Source organism: Pararge aegeria, chromosome 23 (genome assembly GCF_905163445.1).
Source record: "Pararge aegeria chromosome 23, ilParAegt1.1, whole genome shotgun sequence".
Classification (NCBI taxonomy): Eukaryota; Metazoa; Arthropoda; class Insecta; order Lepidoptera; family Nymphalidae; genus Pararge; species Pararge aegeria.
The window spans coordinates 12,976,800-12,999,862 of NC_053202.1; the positions used below are offsets into that span (position 1 = coordinate 12,976,800).

Consider the following 23,063-nt stretch of genomic DNA (forward strand, 5'->3'; position numbering starts at 1 on the left):
AAACATAGAAAGATAAATCTCACTGTGGGAGAGAACCCGGGCCCTGTGGTGGGACTGTACGTACGATTATAAATGCTAAAGCCTGATCGACATAGAGTTAGTTGAAAGGATGAATTTTTATCCCAAGAAAACGAACAGTTCAAGGTAACAAAATAATTTATTGATTAGAGTTTCAGTGGAGTCGTGCCGGTGGGCGCGGGCCCGCGTGTGGCGTGTCAGTGCAAGTGGTCCTGCACCCAGGCGCTCATGCCGGGCGCGTACCTGACGGGCGGCAGGTCGTAGGGCACGACCAGCCGGTTGGGCGCGGCCTCCCCCAGGGGGAAGAAGTCCTCGTCGATCTGGAACCACGACCTGCCTCACTACACTAGAGGAGCTGTACGAAGGGCGATTTATAATCTCGCACCACGTGCATCCCTCCGGATACAACGAATTAAGCTTAACTTGCTAAACCTTCTTCAATATTTGAATCCCTACGCGCCAAGTTCCAATTGAAATTAAATTTAAAAATGAGCTGTTGTCGGGAGCGACTCCCTCACTTCAAATTCAAATTGTTTATTTTGCAGAAACCTTTGACATAAGATTCGACTACATCACTCGACTCGAAACTCGAGACTCGAAAAAAGAACAATATTACTGTAGTTAAAAACGATAACAAATCATACGTTTGGATTCCAAATTTCCGAGGGTGTTCCAAAAGTTGCAGACTAACAAAATCCCTTAGCAATGATGACTTAAACAGATCACATGCGCGCGCACGTGTCTACGAGGCATGCACTCTCCGCCGGCCCGTGCCGCGGCGCCGCACTCACCACGTGGCGCGGCAGCAGCAGCACGCCGGCCTCGTAGCTCATGAGCCGCAGCGCGCCGTCGCCGCGGTTGACGCAGCCCCACGCCGCCTTGCTCACGTTGGCCGACGTCAGCAGGAAGTAGGCCGCCGACTCACCGCGCGCGCGGCAGTACGACTTCACGTGCGGCATGGCGCGCGAGCGCCCCGTGCCCGCCGCCGACCACTGGCTGCGGACACACATGCACGTTCGCTGACCGACGACACGCTTTAAGTGTGTCACGCTTTTACAGTTATGACACTTGACAGATGAATAAATATACATTCGTTTCTTTTCATTAATAACCTTAGGTCCTTACGAGAATTGAAAAATATGCTAATACAGGCACGAGACAGACACACACCTTGTGGCGAAAATCATAGACAAGTGAGCTTATGTGAAAAAAATATACATATTATAGGTCGTTTGAGTTAAAGCAAGTGATATTGAATTGTTAAAATGCATAAAACTTAGGAAGTTATGCGCGTGCCTGGATTCGAACTCTCCCCACGAGGGTAAAGCCGAAGTCACTAGGCTATCCCCGCTTCCACCATATTCACAGATACCTTTAGGGAAATGACTTTTTTAAGACAAAAAGTACGCAGTGTCAACCACAACACCGGCCGCGCCGCTGTACTCACTGCAGGTACGCGTCGAGCCAGCGCTGCTTGGCGTGCTGCGCGGCCGCGTAGGGCAGACAGCCGCCGCCCAGCAGCCCGTCGTGCGACTGTCGCACGTTCTCTGAAAACGGATCGTGTGAGGCGAGCCCGCGCGCGGCGGCCTCGGCTGGCTCCGCTCGTGGGCTCACCTAGCGACGGGTAGATCAGCTGCAGCGGCGGCGGCGCCGTCAGCGTCTGCGGGGGGTTCTTCGTCTTCGTGAAGTGGTGCAGGAAGTCGCCGCACAGCCACAGCTGCAACGAGAAAACGGTACACGTCCACCCCGCCCGGTGGTCGAGCGGCAACTGAGCGCGAGTCCACGCTTTGTTTATGAGCAACAGACTAACTGTTGCCTGCTGCGTACTTATGAGTGCCTAGTATTCATTTGATCACGTCCCACGATACGTGACCGATGTGGGGTCGCAGGACTCCTCTGTAATGGGTAGTCAAAGAACAGATATAGAGTTCAAGCCCACAATTCAATTGACTATTATACCAAAGGGACGTTCATTAACGTGATGTTTATTTAGCCGTTTTTATCCTTCTGCAAGCATTTGGGTCGTTCCAGGAGACGGAAGAAATGCAGCAAACGTGACATTATAGACAATATAGACGTTCTTGAGTTTTCCCACATAGGCGCGCGAGATAAAAAAAATACACGTGTTGGCTTCCTACCTCGCATACCTACCTTTGCAACTGATGACTTCTAGATACTTATAGTTGCTTGCTATTGTCACAAGTACTAAGATGTGGGGAACGGAAGTAGCAGGGCCACAGAAGGCCGGGGGCGCTGTACCTTAGGGTCCGCGCCGAAGCTGCCGAGACTGCTGGCCTGCGCCACGAGCGGCCACGCGCGGCCGTCGGCGGCGGGCACGGCGCAGTGCTGGCGTAGTAGCGCGCCCACGCGCCGCAGGCCCCAGGCCGGGCCCGCGTGCGAGCCCGGCACCGACGCCACGAGGAACACGCTGCAACCGGCGGCGGCAGTTCGAGAACGAGCGCTCACACATGCATGTTTACATGATAGCCATGATGACTCAATTTAAACAACTGCCCTATGTTACTAAACTGCCAAAAACTAATTTTTTCAAATTATATTATTTCTAGATTATATTTTTTTTTTTTTTTTTATTTATTTATTAGGTTCACCAACAGATTATACACTGAAACAAGCTTAGGGACTACAAAATTGAGAAACATAAAGTTGTAGTGTAAACCCAATTACTGGCAAACCGGCATGCGTATCTGAAAAAACAAACAGACAAGTGCGGGTTCGCAAGTTTACAATAATATTATTGTTGTAACGAAGGAAACACTGTAAGATGAAGTTAAAAAACAGGAAACAAAAACATAACTTAAATTAAAACAAAACAGAAATGTACGAGGCAATTATCTACTAGCTGTACTAATAAGTTGTTGCAGAATTGTTTTGTATTGCTGAAGAGAACATGAGTGGATGTCGGCACGAGTAGCTTGGAATAGCTTGTTGTGCTCTCGGCAAATCCTAGCCAGGATACTGTGAGCGCCCAAATTAGTTCTATACAACTTGCCAACGAACGGTTTGAAGTTACCGAGGCGCGCATTTTTACGCGGAACAGTAAATTTAATTTTGGTCAAAATATTTGGACAGTTGATTTTATTATTTAAAATTTTGTAGAGAAATACTTGATCGGATACCCAACGACGACTTTCTAATGAAGTTAATTTAAAGAAGCTTAATCTATCGCTATATGAGGTTAAACCGAATTGTTTTTTTTGATGAACTGACAACAAGAACAGAAAACGTTTTTGGATTCTTTCAATCCTTAGAATAGGATCCTTATATAGTGGATTCCAAATGCTGGAGCAATACTCTAAGAGACCCCGAATTAATGCAAAGTAGACGGTTTTGAGAGCCAGACAAGAATTGAATGTTTTACAATTTCGCCAAACAAACCCCAGTAATTTGTAGCATTTACTGATTAATTGATCTATGTGTGTATTGAATGACAATTTTTTATCCAAAATAGCACCTAGGTCTCTAACAGTATACACCTCGTCAAGCAACAGATTATTAAGATAAGAAGTTTGAAGAGGCATGCGTTTTTTTGTAAATTTAATATGTTGGCATTTTTTAATATTAAGAGGCAATTTATTTTTAACAGACCAGTTTGATATGCTATTTAAGTCATTTTGAAGAGAATCAGAGTCTAAAGGAGTTTTTATAGCTTTAAAAATTTTCAAATCATCAGCAAACAAGGTGAAATTGGAAGATTTAATGTTATCGCACACATCGTTAATATACACTAAAAACAACATAGGGCCAAGGTGGGACCCTTGTGGGACGCCAGATGGAACCCTGAACGGATCTGATTCGTAGCCACAAACTACAACCTTCTGCTGCCTGCACGACAAATAAGATGAGAGCCAAGAGAGCAAAGTTCCCTGAATACCAGCATCATACAATTTGGATATTAAAATCATATGGTCGAACCGATCGAATGCCTTACTTACGTCCATATAAATAGCATCGACTTGATATCCCTTATCAATGGTATCTATTATTTGAGTCGTGTGTTCAGTCAAATTTGATACTGTTGACATTTTATTTCGAAAACCATGTTGTTGAGCAATTAGGATGGACTGCAATTGAAACGAAAGATACGGACATATTAAAGATTCGAAGACTTTGCTTACATGAGATAACAGGGAAATTGGTCTATAATTAAGTATATCATCCGCTTGCCCACTTTTAGGAATTGGTACAACATTAGCAAATTTCCATTTGTCTGGAAATATCCCAGTGGCAAGAGAGCGATTAAAAATAAGGTAAAGTGGATAAGCCAGAGTTGCGGCGCAATTTTTAATGAAAATGGCTGGTAATTCATCAGGACCTGCTCCTTTATTCTTATCCAATTTCTTCAAGGCTTTTTCTACTGCCTTGAGACCCAAAGATATTGTAAGTAAGGAATTTTTATTTGTGACTGGGCATGAGATTGTTGTGAGGGCAGCACTTGTTCTTGCTCTATCATCAGTATAGACAGGCTGTGTGTAAACGGCCGAAAAATGTTCAGCGAAAGCGCCACAAATCGTTGAAGGAGATGATATTTTTTTGCCGTTAAATGTCATAACATTTGGAATCGTTCCCTGGCTTTTCCTTTTTGATTTTAAAAATGACCACAGTATCTTCATGTTATTTTTACAAATATGATCTTCAATGCTTTTTTTGTAATTAGCGTAGCAACGATCTATTAGATTGTGACACAATTTTCTAGCTTCCTGAAAATCAAGTTTGGCCAGCGGGCATTTGTTTTTCTTGTATTTAAGACGGTAAGTCTTCTTCTCCTTTATTAACCTAATTAGGTTAAAAGTATACCAAGAAGGATAACAACTTCGCCTGGCTGCTGTTTTAGGTACGTGTTTAAGTATTAGCCCCTTAACTACGTCATAGAATGTATCTACCATTTGATTAACAGTATCAGTGTCATCAAAAATTGTATCCCAATTTATGCCCCTCAACAGTTCGTTTATAATTATATAGTCAGCTCGGTAAAAATTCAGCTTTTTAATTTTATTTGGACTAAGGAATTGATCTTTGTGAAAATTTACAACAGAAAGCAATGGAGGATGATACGGGTCAATTTTGCTTAGCGAAACATCTGCAGAGCATACTCTAGCTTGTAATGCCCCATTGCATAAAATTAAATCTAAGATTTTATTGTCTTTGTTGACAATGCTGTTATATTGCTTAAAATTATGTAGGTTGATAAAATCTGTGAGAAGATGCCCTAAATTGGAGTTAATAAAAGTTGGCTGGGTAAAAGTTATATCTAAGTTTGATTTAGCTTCAGCCCAGTTTATGAAACCGAGATTAAAATCTCCGAGGAGGAGAACATCGCTATTCGTTCTGTATATAGCTTCGCTTATAGATGACAGCATTTGATCGAGCTTACAGAAAATTGGGGGAGCAGGCAGATAAACGGCGCAAATGTGAACTGCATGAGAAGTATTGCCGGTCGAAACCGTGACCCAGAGGTCCTCACATTCACTCTCCCAACAACTATTACGAGAGGAACTAAATTTCTTTAAGACAGCTATTAAAATCCCCCCACCCTCTTTCTTTGAACTACTAGAACTGCATCTATCCCTCCGGAAAATACTATAATTATCATTTAATATTTCAGCATCAAATACACCACTGTTTAGCCAAGTTTCCGTTATAACTATTATATCGTACTCGCACGACATGCTGTTCAAGTAAAGACTTTCTAGTTTACCTCGTATACTTCTTGCGTTTTGATAGTACTCACTTAATCCACTAACAGTACCTTTTAAGAATTTACGGCTAAATCACTACACCAGAGAATAAAAGTCCATTTACACCCTAACTCTTAATTTGCATAAGTAAGTCACTATTCTTAATCCATATGGCAGGAGAAGAATCGTTCTTTCTCATCATAACGCGACCGTGTCTCACCCAAAGATATTTATATCCTTTTTCCTTTTTGTAGCTGCGCGCCATAGCATGTAGACTGCGATTAGCTGGTGAGAGGTGCTCGGACACGTAGATAGGGGTTTTATCGGCAGCTATACCCAGGTGGGAACTGTTAAGTTTATCCAAAGGGTTCGATTTGTTGAATTTTAAGCATGCACTGAGAAACTCATCCCGTTTGCGGGGCGAAGACAGCTTCAGGATAACAGACCGCGGCCTACTGCTGCTGGCGTTGACCTTGGCAATTCGGGTACACGATATAATATCGTTTTCCATAATCGGGTAAGAGATAGTTTTTCCAAGTTGAATGGCCGTATTTGTAAGGTTTTCCTTCGGAAATTCTGGGATACACTGGAGATCCAAGTTGGACTCCCGTGCCCTCTGCTCAATTTCCAACATTTTACTGTCAAGATTACGCACATTATCTTGAAGTTTCGTGTTGTCTGCACGTAGGGTTATGACTTCCGATTTCAATAATTGGATTTCACTTTGCATCTGGTCAAATTTATTAGACATGAACTCGACGGTTTTGATAAGATCGGGTATTTGTTTTATTAGACTTTGAAGCGAAGTCAACTCTTTGTTAAGTTTTTGTGCCAATGACGACTCTAAATTGATTATTTTACTCGATAAAGCCTCTTCGAAACGATTAAGACGTTCGTCAATGGTTAAAAAGTCGACCTGGACCTTGGGCTCACCCAGCAAATATTTGAAAAAACAATTGCCCGCGAAACCGCTCGCCCCGTATCGTGGCCTCACTCTTGACGTCATAGGCAAATGAGAGCCTTATTTTATTGTACACCGACCAAACAATGAAAAATTTAACAAGAATAAAAATAACAAACACTAGGCAGATACAACTTACTACGTCCTTATCGCTAACAAGCGATCTCACCCGTCACAGAACGAGAGAAAAGCTTTTAGTCCTTAGTTGCATAGCTGAAGATTATTGATTTTGGTATCGATTAAACAATGACATGCATTCAATCATTTCTGGCGTACATAATAACTGAGGTTGATAAGTTGTTTAGAATCAAATTATTAATTGGCCACTATTGACTTGCGTGCGCCCGATTCGAGATTATTTCTTTCCAGCACATAACTATCTCTCTTTCGCCTTCTCTCTTTGTTATCTTTCTTCTCTCTCATGTAACGAAATATGCCTAAATGTGACCTCGACATTTCGTTCTCAATTTTCATCCAAGAATTTTCAATCCTTACTAATATTATAAATGCGAACGATTGTCTGTTCTTTACGCCCTAACTGAGCCACCAATTAAGACACTGTCCTAGTTAACATATAATATAATATGAGTTGTGCGCTCTTCACCCCTCACGTCTTAAAACTAACTCGTCTTGCTTAGTAGATATCTTTATCACTTTTTTTTATTCTAAAAGCAGATTCGTTGTTGGCATCCAAGCGGACGTCCGGATATCGATTTTTTACTGGTTAAATAATAGCTTAAAAAGCAGATTGCATTCGAAATCTATATTTAGTCGTCCGCTTGAACACCAACAAAGAATGTGTTATCAGAATTTAAAAAAAAATGAAATGAAATTTTTCAATTATTGAAACGATTGCTTTAAAAATCGATATCGATTCCAAATCGATATCGAAGTTAACGCGGACGCCCAGATATTTTATTTTATTTATTTAGAATAGATTCAACATGCAGAGCAATCGGCTTAGTATCCAAAAACTTCAAGATGGCAGCCACTTTTATTTAAATTCTAATAACAGATTCGTTGTTGGCATCCAAGCGGAAATACGGAAAAAAATATGGATTTTTTATGCTATATCACAATTTTTTTTCCTAGAACACATATATATGGGCGCAAATCGCCACTTGTCGGCAATAATTGGCGACTATTGATATTTATGTTTTAGTTTATCGTTAAAGTGAATATTTTATTATAAAAAAAATATCTGAAATATATCAGATTTAAATTCAAATAGTTATTTGTAAACATAAAACCGCTACTTATTAGGGCCTGATATTTAATAGACACTGTTTTGACTGTTTGAATGTTTTCAAGATATTTGATGTTCCATTTATTTTTAAACTACTTTATTTACTGTGAAAATGTTCAAATTAATATCTTATAGAATTAATATCATTATTCTGTATCAAACTTTATTATTTTATGCAATAAGTCTTTCTTTAATTCATTTTATATCTGGCCTGCAGCGCCATCTTTAGACTGACTAATGTTTGTTGCAATTAAATTAACAAATCTCTGTATTATATAAATGATTAATCATTTTAAGTAATTTAAATTGATTAAACATTTATTATAAATATTAAGGAATATTTTAAGAATTATTTTGCAGTACCTAATTTTATTTGTTTGTTTCAAAAGAAGTTGTATTTTCTATATCCGTTTTAGCCATTGTAAGGAAACTATAAAAGCGTTTAATTTATGTAAATCGGCTCTGTTCTATACTAGCAATTGTGCGAAAATAAACTACGTGATATTTTGTGAGTTATTTTATTATAATGGACACCGAGCGTGAAAACCCTGGCGTATCGCCGACATATATCACCATTTCAGATATATAGCGCCTTAAAAACCCCCGTTATAGCGCATTTGTACTAACAGTGGGCCTTAACAGGAATATTTATGGGTCTTAATTAATATATCAAACCTAATACAAAATTTTTAACCTTATATTATATATATAATATAATACCTTCATTTATTCATTTAATTCTGTATTAATATGTAGAATTTTGTTATAATTTAGATATATTGTATATATAGTAGTTATGATTTAGTATATTGTACCTTTATTTGACCTATACCACAATTAAATATCTTACTCACATGCCGGGGTAGCTGGAAGAGATCTCTTATAGAGATAAGCTTTCCTTTGTACACTTCATGTACATATGTTCACAATCACAATTTATGGCATAGATTTTTACTTAGCAATAGAGTTATTATAGATTATTATTATTGGCATAGAGTTTTACTTAGCAATAGAGTCGAAAGGACGGAGAGTAACATATGTACTATACTTTTTCTCACGGGATTATTAAAACGCAGACGAAGAACGCGGCCAACAATTTGAATATAAATGAGTTTTGAATGTTTGAGTGCTAGCCTGTACACATGCATACACGAAACGATCGCCGATCTTCCAACCAATAAAAAAAGGCCGTACTTGATGTGGCTGAAGTCGCATCTCTTGACCCTCTCCATGTAGTACACCAGGTTGGGCAGGCGGTAGTGCGCCAGGTAGCGCAGCAGGTCTTGCTTGAACTGCGTGGGCGACTCGCCCGCGTGCGGCGCCGCGCCCGCCGCCAGCGCGGGGCAGCGCGGGCTCAGCCACAGCCTGCGGGACATGACTCCCTGGTACACGGCGCTCTCGCGAGCTCGTTACCAATAGGACCCGGCGATTATTTTACATATATATCAACAAACCATAGTTTGTATACTCATTGATAGTGTTTTGAAAATAGAATGGCCTTTACTGGACTATCAAAGAAAAGTTTAGGATCTATGGCGGTGACGCGAGTTTGACGAGATCGATTGGCGGGAAAGAAAAGTTAGCACGGATTTAAATTAACTAATTAAGAAAAGAAAAATATGGTGATAAAACTTTACAAATTGGGAATAGATGATTTATAATGGAAACGATATATACTCGTACGATACTTCATGAAATATTGTTGTGGCAAAACAAGAGTCGTATATACTGGTGATGGAGTTGAGATAAGTTGTTGTTGGTACTATCGTGGTACCTGATGTTGCATCAGATAAGTACATATATATCTAATATATCCTTTGGGTTATTTATATTTAGGTATCATATATGGAGCCCCAGCATTATTTTATACAGACAATATATGTAGCAGAGGCTGCTCTATACATATAAACAACTAAATTGTTCTCAAAGTCCTGGTGTTATAAGTGACAGTAGTAGTTATGTTTGACCTGTCTTATATGTCTTGTACCTAAGGGCCTAGCGTTATAACATATGACAATGTTTTAATTGTGTTTATAAGTCTTGTTTTAATTGATTGAATAAAAAAGCAAGAGATAGGGTTATAGAGTACAGACCCACAACACTGCTGTAATGCAATGTAATACTATGAATTATGAAAAGATCTAAGTGTCATCCTGAACATTGCTAGTCTTTAAGGTAATACCTGGCCACCATCCCCTTATATTAGCAAGCTCGTAGCAAGGCCTATTCGTGTTCTACTGCTGGCCGGAGGGGCCTGCCCCAGCAATAAGCCTCCTCCTCTGGCCGTGTGCGTGTGTGCGTGTGTGAGTGTGCGCGTGTGCGTGTGCGCGTGTGCGTGTGCGCGTGTGCTGGCGCTCACCCCTGCGTGCGGTTGTCCCAGTCGTCTTGGTAGAGGTTGGCGGTGGACACCACCACCCGCACTGCGCCGTCCTCGTAGCACAGCAGCATCAGTTTCCTGCAACAGGTTCCGCGTTGTCAGCTGCTAGTAGGTAGGTAGGGAGCCAGTCGCTAGTCAGTCGCTAGTTCGATAGATTTTCGAATTTAAATGTTTATTTGCGTGATTGCAGGTTAATAAATTTGATTTAATAATATAGGTATCATAATATGGTCGGTAACAATACCTTAATATTAAAATTATTATTATTATTTTTGCAATTATAATGATCAGCATGTGCCAGAAAAATAAGATCCAATTTCATTTCAAGATTCCAAGAGCGCCATTGCACTTTCCTAACGAGCAACTCGAGTGCGCTCTCTGGCTTCCATACATTACTTTGTCGCCGCAGCGGCGCGGGCACTCACGTGTGGTGCTTGCCGAAGGGCGTGGCCACGCGCACGTGCGCCGCGTCCACGTGCGGCTTGCTCCGCAGCGCGCGCATGTCGGCGCACTCCTCGCCGTACAGGATGGTGAGCCGCTTGGCGCTGCAACAGACGGGGCTCGGGGAGACGAGTTATTGAAGCCCCCACCCGCTCTCGTGAGGAGATTACGACTTGCAGGTTAGCAGGGTGCAGCGTAGTCCATAATTTTTTTTTACATTAATAGTCGAAGAAGCAAGCCGACAGCTCACCTAATAGTGTGTGGAAAACCATCGACTATAAACAGGGCCTTGCCCTTCTCAGTGTTGAGAAGGGCAAGCGAGTTACTCGATCCGCACCCTGCCACCCTGAGTTCATCAAGAGAGGCATAGGCGTTAAGCCTGGGGTGCCAGTATTCGCGCACTGCTCACCTGTAGCCCGCGAAGTAGTAGTGCGCCAGCAGCCAGGCCGGCTCCACCATGAAGTTGATCTGCAGCGAGCTCTGCAGCTCTCCCAGGCTCGGGTCCAGCAGCTCTGCGGCCGGAGCGGCGGGTTGGTACCGCGGCCCGGCCCCCGCGCGCCCCGAGGTGGTCGGGTGAGATTGCGGTCGAGGGCGAGGCCGTAGTGAGATATATAAAAAAGCCTAATCGCTTTCAGCGCGAGGCACCTCTTTGTCGGTAGGGTAGTAAATAGCCGGGACCTGCGCTAGCCTCCCGTCAGTCCGGACCGCTAAAAATTTAGAATTTATGAATTGCCAAATCTGCTCGGATGATCGGACCCGGCTCCTCCCACCCTTTGATTTCGTGGTAAACGCCGACAACGAGTGGACAGCGTCGCGCAGTGTGTGGATGCTACGGGGATAATTTACCGCTGAGGCTAGCGAAGGTTACTTTCCTCACGATCGCTCGGTCGATATGAGTATTTTCACCGACTGCCGTGGTAAGTGTTCGACAGCAGATCAAGAAATCCTGTGTTCGATCCTGGCTCGGGCCAATAAATAGTATTGTGTTTTCCTATCGAGAATTTTTTTGTCCCGCTCCTGAACTCTTTCCGCGCTTTATGGGACCGAGGGGAGGGGTCCGGGAGACGCTCACCCAGCAACGTGACGGAGTAGGGCTGGTGGTGCGTGCGCGGCGCCGCGGTGACGGCGGTGTAGAACACGTGGTAGGGCGCCGCGGCCGCGTGCTTGGCGCGCATGAGCCCGCGCGGCCGCACCACCTTCAGGAAGTCCTCTGCACGCCGCGCGGGCGGCACCACGGGCCGGTACGACGAGTCTGCACGGAGTCATTATTATTATTACAACGCTCGCTATGGTGCGGCGCCGACTGTGCACTGAGCGAGCTTCCGAGTAGAACGCCGCATTGACATTGCTGCGTCGTGCTGCTGAAACGCATTATATGGGCCACGACGCTCTCTCCGACGAGAGTGCCCAGCTGTGGGATATTATAGGCTGAGGAAATCATCATTCTGATGATTGATATTAGTCTGCTTGCCAACTACCTAGCTATCATGAAGAGATAACGTTATGCGTCGCCCTATACGTGTATACGGGCATGTAATGCCTCTGTGGAATCAGTTTAAACAAAGTACATGCAGATGAATGTAAATCAGCCAGGGCGAACTGGTCTACTAGTATATAATGGTTCGCTGAATACCTGTTGCATTGTTAATGTCACAACTTGTTACAGCAGTCTCGTAAGATATAAATAGTCATCCAGGAATCAACAGCTTATATATTAATTATGAAGCAATAGATATTTAGTATACCTCTGATTCTCGCCCCCAGGCCCGGCGTAGGAGATAAGCTTTTCTCTCTGTTTGAACTACCTGCACTTAGTTTATCACTTGTTTCACAATTCTGCACTAGTAAACTTTTATCACTACTTGTCTTTACTACACTTTTATCACATTTTTTCACCGGCTCACTTGTGAGATTGACCTTTGTGTGCACAGCACTCGAGTCACTCTCTACTTGTGTGCGTGTAGTGTTGACTTGTGACACACTAGCGCTGTCCTGGGACATGTCCTCACTGGGCCCCTCTTGGTTTTGTGCCCTGAAAAGATAATGGCATTGCACACTGAAGCATGTAGATTTGTTACTGATGTGTCAGCTTATTTACATCTCTCTGTGCATGAGCATGCTTTGAGACAGAACAAACAGATACTCCTCCGATCACTCTGTGAGTGAGCTTAGCTTGCTGAAGTTACCCTACATACTATGGATAGTTCTCGTCAACAGGATCAGAAGAAGAACAATATTTTGTGTTTGTTCAATACTCACTTGGCCCCTGCACGGGGCTCATACAGCTTCTTCTCCACAATGATATTCAGCTGGTCAGTTATCATGCTCCGCTGTAAGCTATACTTGTCTGGTATCTCAAAACTTCCTGAGCCACTCCACGAATCCAGTATTGTCTCCACTGCAAATATAACAAGTACTTTTATCAGTATTATCATCATTTTTAAAACATATTAAACATTATTAAGAACTTATGATTTTGCTTTTTAAAATGTTATTTTTCAGGGAGATAGGTATGAAATTCAAAATACAAAACACACTCTTTAAACGGTTTTTCTATATGTAGACTGTGTTTAAAGAACTATGAAAGACTGTGCACCCTGTCCTAGCTTGTCAAGGAATAGCAGCATTTGTAAGGAAACTAACTGATCTTCTTTGTTGCTGAAGGTTGTTGTAGTACAGTTATTGCATTTTTAAATATAATATTAAACTACTAAAGTGAAACATGTTCATCTCTTTCTTATTTGGCATAAGAATCCTGCTACATGTACTTAAAGGTATAATACTACAAACAAGTTTTTGAGTAGTGTGAATGGAGGAGATGAAGGCTGATGTGTGTGCGTGTGTGTACATACAGTGCGGGTGGCTGTATTCGCGTAAGTGGGTGGGATTCATCCGGTAGCATGATGCACCATAGCTGCACTCCTTTTTCACTCTCTTGGAGCTGCGGTCACCTGCAACAAGAAACATAAGAGATTAATAATAAAATAAAAAATAAAAATAGCCTTTATTCTCTGACTAAATACATTTTTGCTTATACACTACTAGTTACTAAATCTATTATTTAATTAAGTTATATTTATTCCTAAAAAATTTATAACACCAGCGCGCTTAGTCAGGCTGTTTTTGGACATAGGCCTCCTCTAGAATTCTCCAGTGTGCTCTGTCTCTGGCTATTCTGCGCCATCCTTTTGGCAGGTCATCTTCCCACCTTTTTTCCTCTTGCCATCTCTAGGGTACCAAGATATAATTTCTTTAGTCCATTTTTCTTTCGAGGATCTAACCACATGGCCAGTCCAGCGCTATTTTAGCCTCTTAATTTTTCTGGGGACATCCGTTACTCCTGTGGCCTTCCTAATTTTACTTATGCTCCACTTGTATTTCAGCTTAATATTCAACATGCTCCTTTCCATTCTATGTTGGCATACTTTGAGCTTCTGTTGGTGAGCTTTCGTCAATCCCCAGGTTTGACATCCATAAGTGAGGATTGGGAAAATACACATGTTATATACCTTGGATTTGGTTGGCATTGGAATATCTTTGCTTTTTAGTACTTCTTTGAGTGACCAATATGCCCAGCTTTTGTTCACTCGCCTTTGCAATTCCTTGTCCATCTGCATGTTTGGTGAGATTATTTGTCCTAAATAGACATATTCGTCCACATATTCTATCTCTTGGTTGTTTACTTTTATAGTTTGTTTATGCCTATTTGTCATAACCTTCGTTTTGGAAGTGTTGATGGTGAGACCTGCTTTCCGGCTTTCTGATGCTAGTTGATTTAGGATTTCTTGTAGAGTGTCTGGGTCATTGGTAAATAGCACTACGTTGTCTGCGAATCTCAGGTGTGTCAGCTTGCATCCATTTATATTCATTCCTAACTTTTCCCACTGTAAATTTCTAAAAATTTCTTCTAGCACAGCTAAGAAGAGTTTAGGAGACAAAGGATCTCCTTGCCTTACTAGAGATTAATAATATATATAAAACATACAATATATTTTTTTATAAAATTCTTTCACATGTTGAACTTAATCTAAAGTTTCAATTATCTCTTTTTAGCCTATCTTGCAAGAAACCGGACAAATCAGAGAAACACTAGCAGACTGAAGTATTTTTCTTTGACATTATTTATGATCAAATAACGAAGTAGCCTTGTTTGCTTGGTATTATGTATAAATAATATATTGGATAGTAACACGTTTATTGAGCTAGGTAGCAAAAGTTGACAGTATGTATACATGTAATAATTAAACTACCCTGGTTTTACATTTGCTAAGAAAAGCTAAACAAATGATGTAGATACTTATATATGACACTTGGCAAAATTCAAAATCATCCGAATCTTCTTATCTTTTAATTTTTTATGTATGTTACACAATTACTCAAAGGCACCTGGATCAATAAGGAAAATTGTTTTTTAAACGGTTGACCTATTGTCATCAGATTGTGGTCTGATGATGGGATCCTAGAAAATTGAGAGACATTTTCATTCAAAATGCACAATTTTATCAAGTAAATCTCTCATATGGCTAGCAGAACAACAGAATAAAAAATAGAGAATATACTCAACAGTTTGCAAAGTGATTACTTCATTATGGTTGGTTAGAAATTAATGCCCAATATAATAAAAGAGCTGCTGGTAAAGTAGCAATATTTTGTAAAAGGTTATGAGCATTATTGCTGTTTTGGCACCTATAACTGAGATAAATACAATAACAAAAAAAGTGAAAAATTTATTTTGTAGATAATATTTATTTTTTACTTTTTGGTTGGTAGGTTTCACAAATAATTACGAATTGTGTTTTATGTTTTTTTACAAATAATTTTTCCCTTCTTTCTGAAGTTTCGAACATAAGTAGTTCAAAGGAATACACACCGTACATTCCGTTCATCCTCTTACTGGAGTGATTCATTGTTCAGTTCTCACAGCATTCTTTGCTATATAATATGCCTAATATTATTTTTAACAATTTTGTAACTTATTAATTTTTTGTTTACGTTTCAGTTTCAGCTGATCGTTTTCTTCAGTGTTATGTTCATGGACAAAATTGGATTTGGAGCTCTTTGGACAAATTGACATTTAGCAGCTGGCTAGGGTTGTACCGTAGATTACCGTAGATTGAGAATAAAAAATGAGTATAAAGATTTTTATTACTCAGTCTAACTCTGCGGTTGTTACCTGCTGTATGTCATTTATATTTATTATTTATATCCTGTTCTGTGCTGTATATGGTCGGTCACAGACTTCGGTGAATGTATGTCTGGGTTCTAGCTTTTTTTAAAGACAGCAATTTTATATTTAGAATTGGAGCTAAAAATTATCGAAATGCCATGAATGAGTGAAATGATATCTAGGCAAAAAATAGAGTTGAAATTTATAGTGGCTACTGCACTTGGGCAGTGTGGTGGATTACAGTCTTAACCATGTTAAACCATTCTCATTCTGAAAAAAGACCCGTGGTAGGTATAAATTGCTAACTATATTTATAACTATTTACCATAATTTATAGTGTGTTTACTTAACCACAGTATCTCAAAGGTTAACATTTGATTCCAGTAGTAGTTTTATAAACATCTAACGCGTTAGGTACTTTAAAAGTTTGACACATATAATATAATACATCGGAAATAGAATACATATAATATAATAAATCGAAAAAGGAAAATGATCATGCCAGGTTACTGGCTAGACCTTAGCATTGATTGTAATATAGAGTAGTACACAAGTCCTACATTAAAATTCCTTACGTCCACAAAATAATATTTAATGTAGGCCGAGTATTTTAAAAATCCATGAAGTTGTAGGTCAACAATTAATACCTGTCATCTTTGATGTATAGAGAATCTGAATACTATTCAGTTTATGTTTAAAAATAATGAGTGCTTAAATATAACCAAAAAAATTTTTTTTTATTAATATTTCACGAAATAAAAAACATGGTTTAACTTGGCAAGACGAACTTAGCGAAGGAATGTCTGCAATTTCTCCGCTTGACAGAGGATTATATAATTTTTTATACATCTATATTTTAATATTCTATTCTTTTCCAGTGCTATTTAGAAACAAAAAAAAATCGTGGAAAGAACTCTGTCGGTAATGTTTGCGTTTTAGATTTACCAACTTCAACCTTGTTTCCTGATCTTCAGAAACGTTGGCCTTAGTAATAAAACTAATAGTACCCTATTTAATTCAAACAAACAAAAATTTAATTCAAAAGAAAAGCAATTCGATACCATTATTAGCATATCGTTATCGATTTCTAAAACTTTAGCATCACTAACGCTAGTTCCGAGGACATTCACCATTGCTATCAGAGCCAAAATTATAAAAATAAAAATTGTTTCAATAAGGAGGTGTTTATTAGTTTTTATTTGGAGTATAATAGAGGTCAGGGATCCTGTATCAGTCAGAGGTTTAATTCTCTGGCGGGTACTTTATTGATTGTTCTTAGGCGGGCACCGGAGGCGGGTACTGAGTACTGACCGTATACTGAGTTAAGTCTAAATTTTTACTAATCTGTGCCTAAATGTAGTGGTGGCGGGTTTGAAAAATTTTATTAAATCTTGCGAAAACTTTGAAATAAAGTGTCCAAAAAAATATTTTAAACGGAGGTAGGTAATTAATAAGTCTAAGATATATGTTGTGTTATTTTAATTGTCTTTGTCTTTGGCAATTTATTTTGAAATAGTAGTGAGATAATGGTGATTATTAAACTTTACAGCTATGTGTTCCCAACATACAGCCTGCCTACGAAGCCCACTATAAACTTAGCTGGGTGTTCCTGTTTCTATGAACATCTCACATACTCGACTAAACCAATTAAAAGAGCAACCGAGAGCATTAAAAAATTGTGCATATGGTACTCTAAGACCACAGCTAGAATATTTAAATAAATTATGTGTATTGTATGTTTTGTAGTTAACTAAAAACGTGATCAAAATCGACTAGCTGAAGCCTGCAACAGTGTCGAAATTTGGATTTCCAGTGGATTCCAGAGAGATTCTAGGACGTTACCAAGGTATGCTATAATCAATGTAGTGAATGGAAAAGAGCAACTGCTGGGTTTCTGACCGGCTCTTGTCGGTGGAATCTGCCTTCCGAACTTGCATTAAGGTAACAAACACTACAAAACAGTTTGAAAAGTGCTTGCAAAGTAGGCCTACATGAAATTAAGGAATTTTGAATTATTTGAAATTGAATGTTAATAGGAAAAATGCTATAGATTCCACTTTAAAAAATATCACCCCCTGATTTCCTATTTTTAATTCAGGTTAATTTCTATATTTTTTTTACATAGCAATAATTGATAGACCAGGCTGATGGTCCACCTGATGGTAAGTGGAAAATCATGGCCCACAAACAGCAATACTTCCAAGAATGTGTAAGGAACACTTCCTATGAAGTCCTGTTCCTTCCTACAAATGCTTCAATATTAATTGTGCTTAGGTTGATGGATACCTCAGCACAATTAATATTGAAGCATCAAAAACCTCTCCACTTTAGTAGTGTTTCTCAACAGACGGTTAGTCTCTTCATACCATTTTGCAGTGGACCTAATTATTTTACCTCTAACATTCTATAAAATGTTTACCATAAAATGGGAAAATAGGAAAAAATCTAGGAAGTGAGTCTTACGCAGGGCGTTTTCACTGTTTTTGGACTTGATGACATACAATAATGACTGAATGAGGGTTCATCATGTTGTTAACTTCTGTGAGCTTAGGTGCAGGTGTTAGCCGGCAGTGCCTGTAGCTACACCGGCGACCACCCTCACCGGAACACAGCTTCCTGGCATTTAGTGTTATATTGATTAAATGCTTGATAAAGTCTGAGTATTTTCTGATCCCACAACCTTAGATTGAAAAACTATATGAAGTTACCCGTACAAACATTTTATTTTGTAGATTTTCACATGGATATGTATTCAAATATATGCATTTAAGACTTGACTAAATACTTCACATTTGATAATTTACCTAAATTTTCGGAACATAGCAGCTGCATTCAACTTTTAAAGAAATAGTAGGAGTTACATTAGTTGTAGTAGAGCTCATCGGGGGAAGTAATAACGACATGCTTATTCCTGCTGTGTTCCGCTCTGCAGGGCTAGCACGGGCAGGAGATATAAATTATATCCCCCGATTATATCCTCTATCAAGGGATATAATTATCTTTTCCCCTTGCCAGAGCACGGCAACAGGGGAGAGGATAAATTTATCCCCGTTTGACATTTCTCGTGGATATATATCCCCCGCCCATAGCATGGGAAGAAATGAAAGGGGAAAGACTATCCTTTTTTGACATTTGAAAGAGACAATTTTATCCCCGTCCTTAGACGTGGGTTTAAAATTCTGTTAACGAATTAAAGTCGAAAAAAACATGTCTCGTGCTTTCTGGGGCTCTTATAATTCAAGTGAAATGGAGAAATCTGAACGAAAATTACACCGGCGATCTATACGTGACGCCAGTAATCCGTTCGAATTTCCCGATGCAGAGTTCCAACACTTGTTTCGGATGGGTAAAAATTGTGTGCTGTACTCGTGCGAGGACCTTAAAGAGGCACTAACCACTAAATGCTATCGATGGACTACCAGTGCACATAAAAGTAAGTTGTTATTAAGTACCTAAAATCATCTTGTGCAAAGACATCATCTATATATGAACGTAGGTTTAAAAAAAAGCATGGCTAATCACTTTTTGTCTAGGTTCTCACATCTTTAAGGCTATTAGCGGACGGTAGTTATCAGCGGGGACAGGTCAAGACCATGGCTGTTGCTCAAACAACAGTCAGCAAATAACTGACCCAAATTACTGGAGCTATTGTCAGTATGTGAGTATATATAGGTACTTACTTCCTAATAATTCTCATTAGTAAATATAAATCCCATCCTGTTCAAAGTGCAGTGATGTGATAACTAGTTTTCACTTTATAGCCGAGTGCCCCTTGTACGTGTTGGTAAGATGGGAACTACAAGGTAAGGATAGAATAAGTGAAGAAGACCTAGCAAACCTCACCTTAGGGGATATTGTTAGGTTCACCACAGAGACTGGTAGGTTTCAGGGGGGACCCTGCCGGGACACCAGTAAAACCTGTGTCTCAAACATGGGGAATAGGGTGGAATGGTCCTTACATAGGACTGATCACCCGTCTGGCAATTGCAGACATCCCCTCATCAAATATAGATATACTTACTTTAATAATAAAATTATTAGTCAGTACTTAGTACTTCAGTATAAGTACATAGCAAAGATATTCAATGCTAGGTACTTTAATTATTTTTCATTTCATTTTAGACTAATGCCAAAGTAGATATTATTCCCGGGAACAGACTCTGGAGATCCACGATAGATGTTCAACTAGTAAAGACAAATTATTTAGATCTAGAGTTTATCAAAAACTTAAACAATCAAGTAAGTTAATAATTTTAAAATATGTTTTACAGATTGTGGTGTGTGTCCATGACCAATTCATATTTATTAACTCTAAAGTAAAATATGAAAAGATACAGCTGTATGAAAGTAGAATCGGACAGTACTACATCTTATGTATGTTTTAAATAAAATGTGCAAACTTTCAAAACTTTACTTATTGTTGCCATTTACTAGTATAAAAGGGAAACAATGCAAATCAAAAAAAGTTACACACCTACCTATATCATTTTATTATACTCCTCATAATTACCTAGAAATTACATGCCTAGGATTCTGCTGCATATGTTGTATACGACTAGTCTGGTAAATTATTTATATGAATATACAAAAAACAATGTCTCATTATAATAAAATTGTTTATTTGAGGAATTAGTACAAAAACTTGGCAGTAGATACTGTATTTAGTAATGAAATATAAGAAAATACAAAAAAAAATGTCTGATAAATTATTTAACATGGGCATGGGTTAATCATCACGTCCAAATTACAATGTAGGATTGTGCATATATTTCTATTCAACATTTTATTAAAATCTTGGAGAAAATCTGAAAAAGCAAAACAAGTAGGAATTAATTTACATGTTTAAATAACAAAGTAGAATTTTATTGGGGACTCAGGCTATGCTCTAGAGCCTTGGATGATGACTCCGGATTTAGAAGCTGCACCAAATAGTTCTGCAGAGAAGTACACAAACTGGCACTGCCAAGTAAGAAACTGTGTGGAAAGGGCCAATAGGTACCTCAAAGACACATTTCGCAGCTTGGGGATTGACTGGGTGCTTCGTTACAGTCCCGAAAAAGCATCTCCACTTATATATGCCTGCATAACACTTTATAATATTATGCATCATTATAGGCGTGTATTGTAAATATATACTTTAAATAATATTTAAGTTCCCATAACTTATTATTATTGGGCACATTAATGTTTGGTAATATTATAAAATTATATCTTATAATAATGGTTCCTTATAAATCATTGATCCTGCATTTTCACATACAATTTGCCCTACTAATTTGGGTCAACAGTATTGAGCATAATATAATTTGTATATTTCAGAACTCTAATGGAGCAAATGACAGTAAATTTTGTAAATACGAGCGAAGAACGACATCAGACATCAAATATGGATCAAACAAGATTGTTAACAGTTGCTCGACAAAAAAGAGAAAGATTTATAAATACATATTTTAATTAAAAAAATTTCTAAATTAACCTTTTCATCCTTTTTAATTTATTTTTGTGTGATAAATGAGCATCCTGCATTCTTCCATCTATACCTACTCTGGAAAATAAATAAATTCTTCACTTGGTTGACTTTACAGCAACATGTATATGTTGCCTGTGGTGCTGCGTCCCCGTGCTGTTGCAGCTTTTTTAATGTCCTGCCACGTCTGCAAATAAAAGAAAAATTATGCAAGACTTGTTTGATGCCAACAACACTAATAAATAATTTAAATTTTTTGCACTTGCTTACTTTACCGCAAAATTGACTTAACTGTTTCCACTGATTGACCGTCCCGTCTGGCCCATGCTCCTTCAGTAATGACTAAGATTTGCCACTGGGAGTCTGCCCTTTTGGCTCCTAAGAGTTCCTGTGAATTCCCCAGTGGCAAGGTGGTTGTGGGTTGGCATGAAATCTACCAACATTTGCAATTGTATTTTATTACTTCTTGATCTGAATAAACACAAATTTGTCAACTAATGGGCCATAGAAAAAGGCAAGCACAACTTTTAATAAAATAGTACAAGATCAATAATTTGATATGTAAACAGGATTGGATCTTGATGATTAACGTCTCTGTTTACTTTCACTGTAAACCATTCATTCATTAGGTACGCTTCTAAATCAATAGGTAGTCACTTTTTCAAACATTTTATAATAGAAGACTTACTTTTTAGCACTCATTTTATTTTCTCGAAAGGTAGGTTTTATACCACTTTGAAAAATCCAGAATAAATAATATAAACAAACAGCCGCAGACGAGGAACATTTATAGATAAAAAAAACAATAAAAAACTTAGACAACTAAAACAAAACAGAAAACGAAAAATTTATTTGTCAAAACCATGAGCACAGATTAGAATAATTAATTTGTGACATTTACCGGGGGTTCGTCTTTCCCCTATTATATCCACCGTGGATATATTGTCCACCCGTGTGCCCATGCTCGGGGGGTGGATATAAATGCGTGAGGGGATAAACGTTATATCCTTTCCCCGTGGAGAAGTGTCCCCCGCCCATGCTAGCCCTGCTGAAGGGCGTGGCTGTCGATGCGCACGACACTATCAGTATGCGACCCCCCGCAGCGGCGGCATGGAGGCGGGCGAGTGGGCGTCGTGCCCGTACGAGCCGGCGCACCGCGTGCCGCGCGCGCGCCTGCAGCGCCACCTGGTGAAGTGCGCGGCGCGCCACCCCGCGCTGGCCGTGTGCCCCTACAACGCCACGCACCGCATGCCGCCCCCGCAGCTGGCGGCGCACGCGGTGGCCTGCCCGGCGCGCCTGGCGCTGCGCCCCGCCACGCCGCCCGGCGCGTGCGCGGCGCTCACCACGCCCACGCCCACGCTGCTGCGCGACTTCCTGCCGCCCGGCGACCCCGACCGCGAGCTGTGGGACGACTAGCCGCGCGACAATAAACTAGCATAATACCACAGCTTATGTGTTTTTATTTGTTCCTTTTGGACACATTTCCCATTTATGTAGGTGGGTGGTTAGGCCTTTCGCTTCACTTTCGGGGCGCCGAGTTCGAATGCCATTCAAAACCTCTAATTTTTAAGTGCGTTAAGTTATGTGTGTTTTTAACAATTAAAGTGTAACTTGCTTTAACACCGAATGAAAGCATGTAAGAATGGGAACAAACAGGTACTTTAAGATACCGGCGGCAACAAAAAATCCT

At 39.8% G+C, this 23,063-nt stretch overlaps 2 protein-coding genes across 6 annotated transcripts; one reads left to right on the top strand and one right to left on the bottom strand.

The window, feature by feature from the left end:
• Window positions 1-138: 138 nt before the first annotated feature.
• LOC120634179 (probable tyrosyl-DNA phosphodiesterase) lies at window positions 139-15,830 on the bottom strand. Its single transcript, XM_039904611.1, has 14 exons — window positions 15,610-15,830; window positions 13,592-13,690; window positions 12,999-13,137; window positions 12,485-12,771; window positions 11,812-11,991; window positions 11,149-11,251; window positions 10,724-10,843; window positions 10,281-10,376; window positions 9,116-9,286; window positions 2,278-2,446; window positions 1,633-1,735; window positions 1,466-1,565; window positions 810-1,014; window positions 139-338 (listed from the first exon to the last, which is right to left on the bottom strand). Exons 1-14 carry the CDS (start codon window positions 15,644-15,646, stop codon window positions 216-218), a joined length of 1,932 nt encoding a protein of 643 aa, XP_039760545.1. The 5' UTR covers window positions 15,647-15,830; the 3' UTR covers window positions 139-215.
• Window positions 15,831-16,109: 279 nt separating this feature from the next.
• LOC120634255 (protein D7-like) lies at window positions 16,110-22,821 on the top strand. Of its 5 annotated transcripts, none has more exons than XM_039904738.1 (3): window positions 16,110-16,193; window positions 17,653-17,752; window positions 22,477-22,821. In XM_039904738.1, the coding sequence occupies exon 3, from the start codon at window positions 22,484-22,486 to the stop codon at window positions 22,787-22,789; it is 306 nt and encodes a 101-aa protein (XP_039760672.1). In that variant the 5' UTR covers window positions 16,110-16,193; window positions 17,653-17,752; window positions 22,477-22,483; the 3' UTR covers window positions 22,790-22,821. The 5 variants fall into 5 exon arrangements, with proteins under 5 accessions (XP_039760672.1, XP_039760673.1, XP_039760674.1 ...); XM_039904739.1 differs by lacking the exon at window positions 16,110-16,193 and adding an exon at window positions 17,072-17,227; XM_039904740.1 differs by lacking the exon at window positions 16,110-16,193 and adding an exon at window positions 17,234-17,345 and having other exon boundaries at window positions 22,428-22,821.
• Window positions 22,822-23,063: the final 242 nt, after the last annotated feature.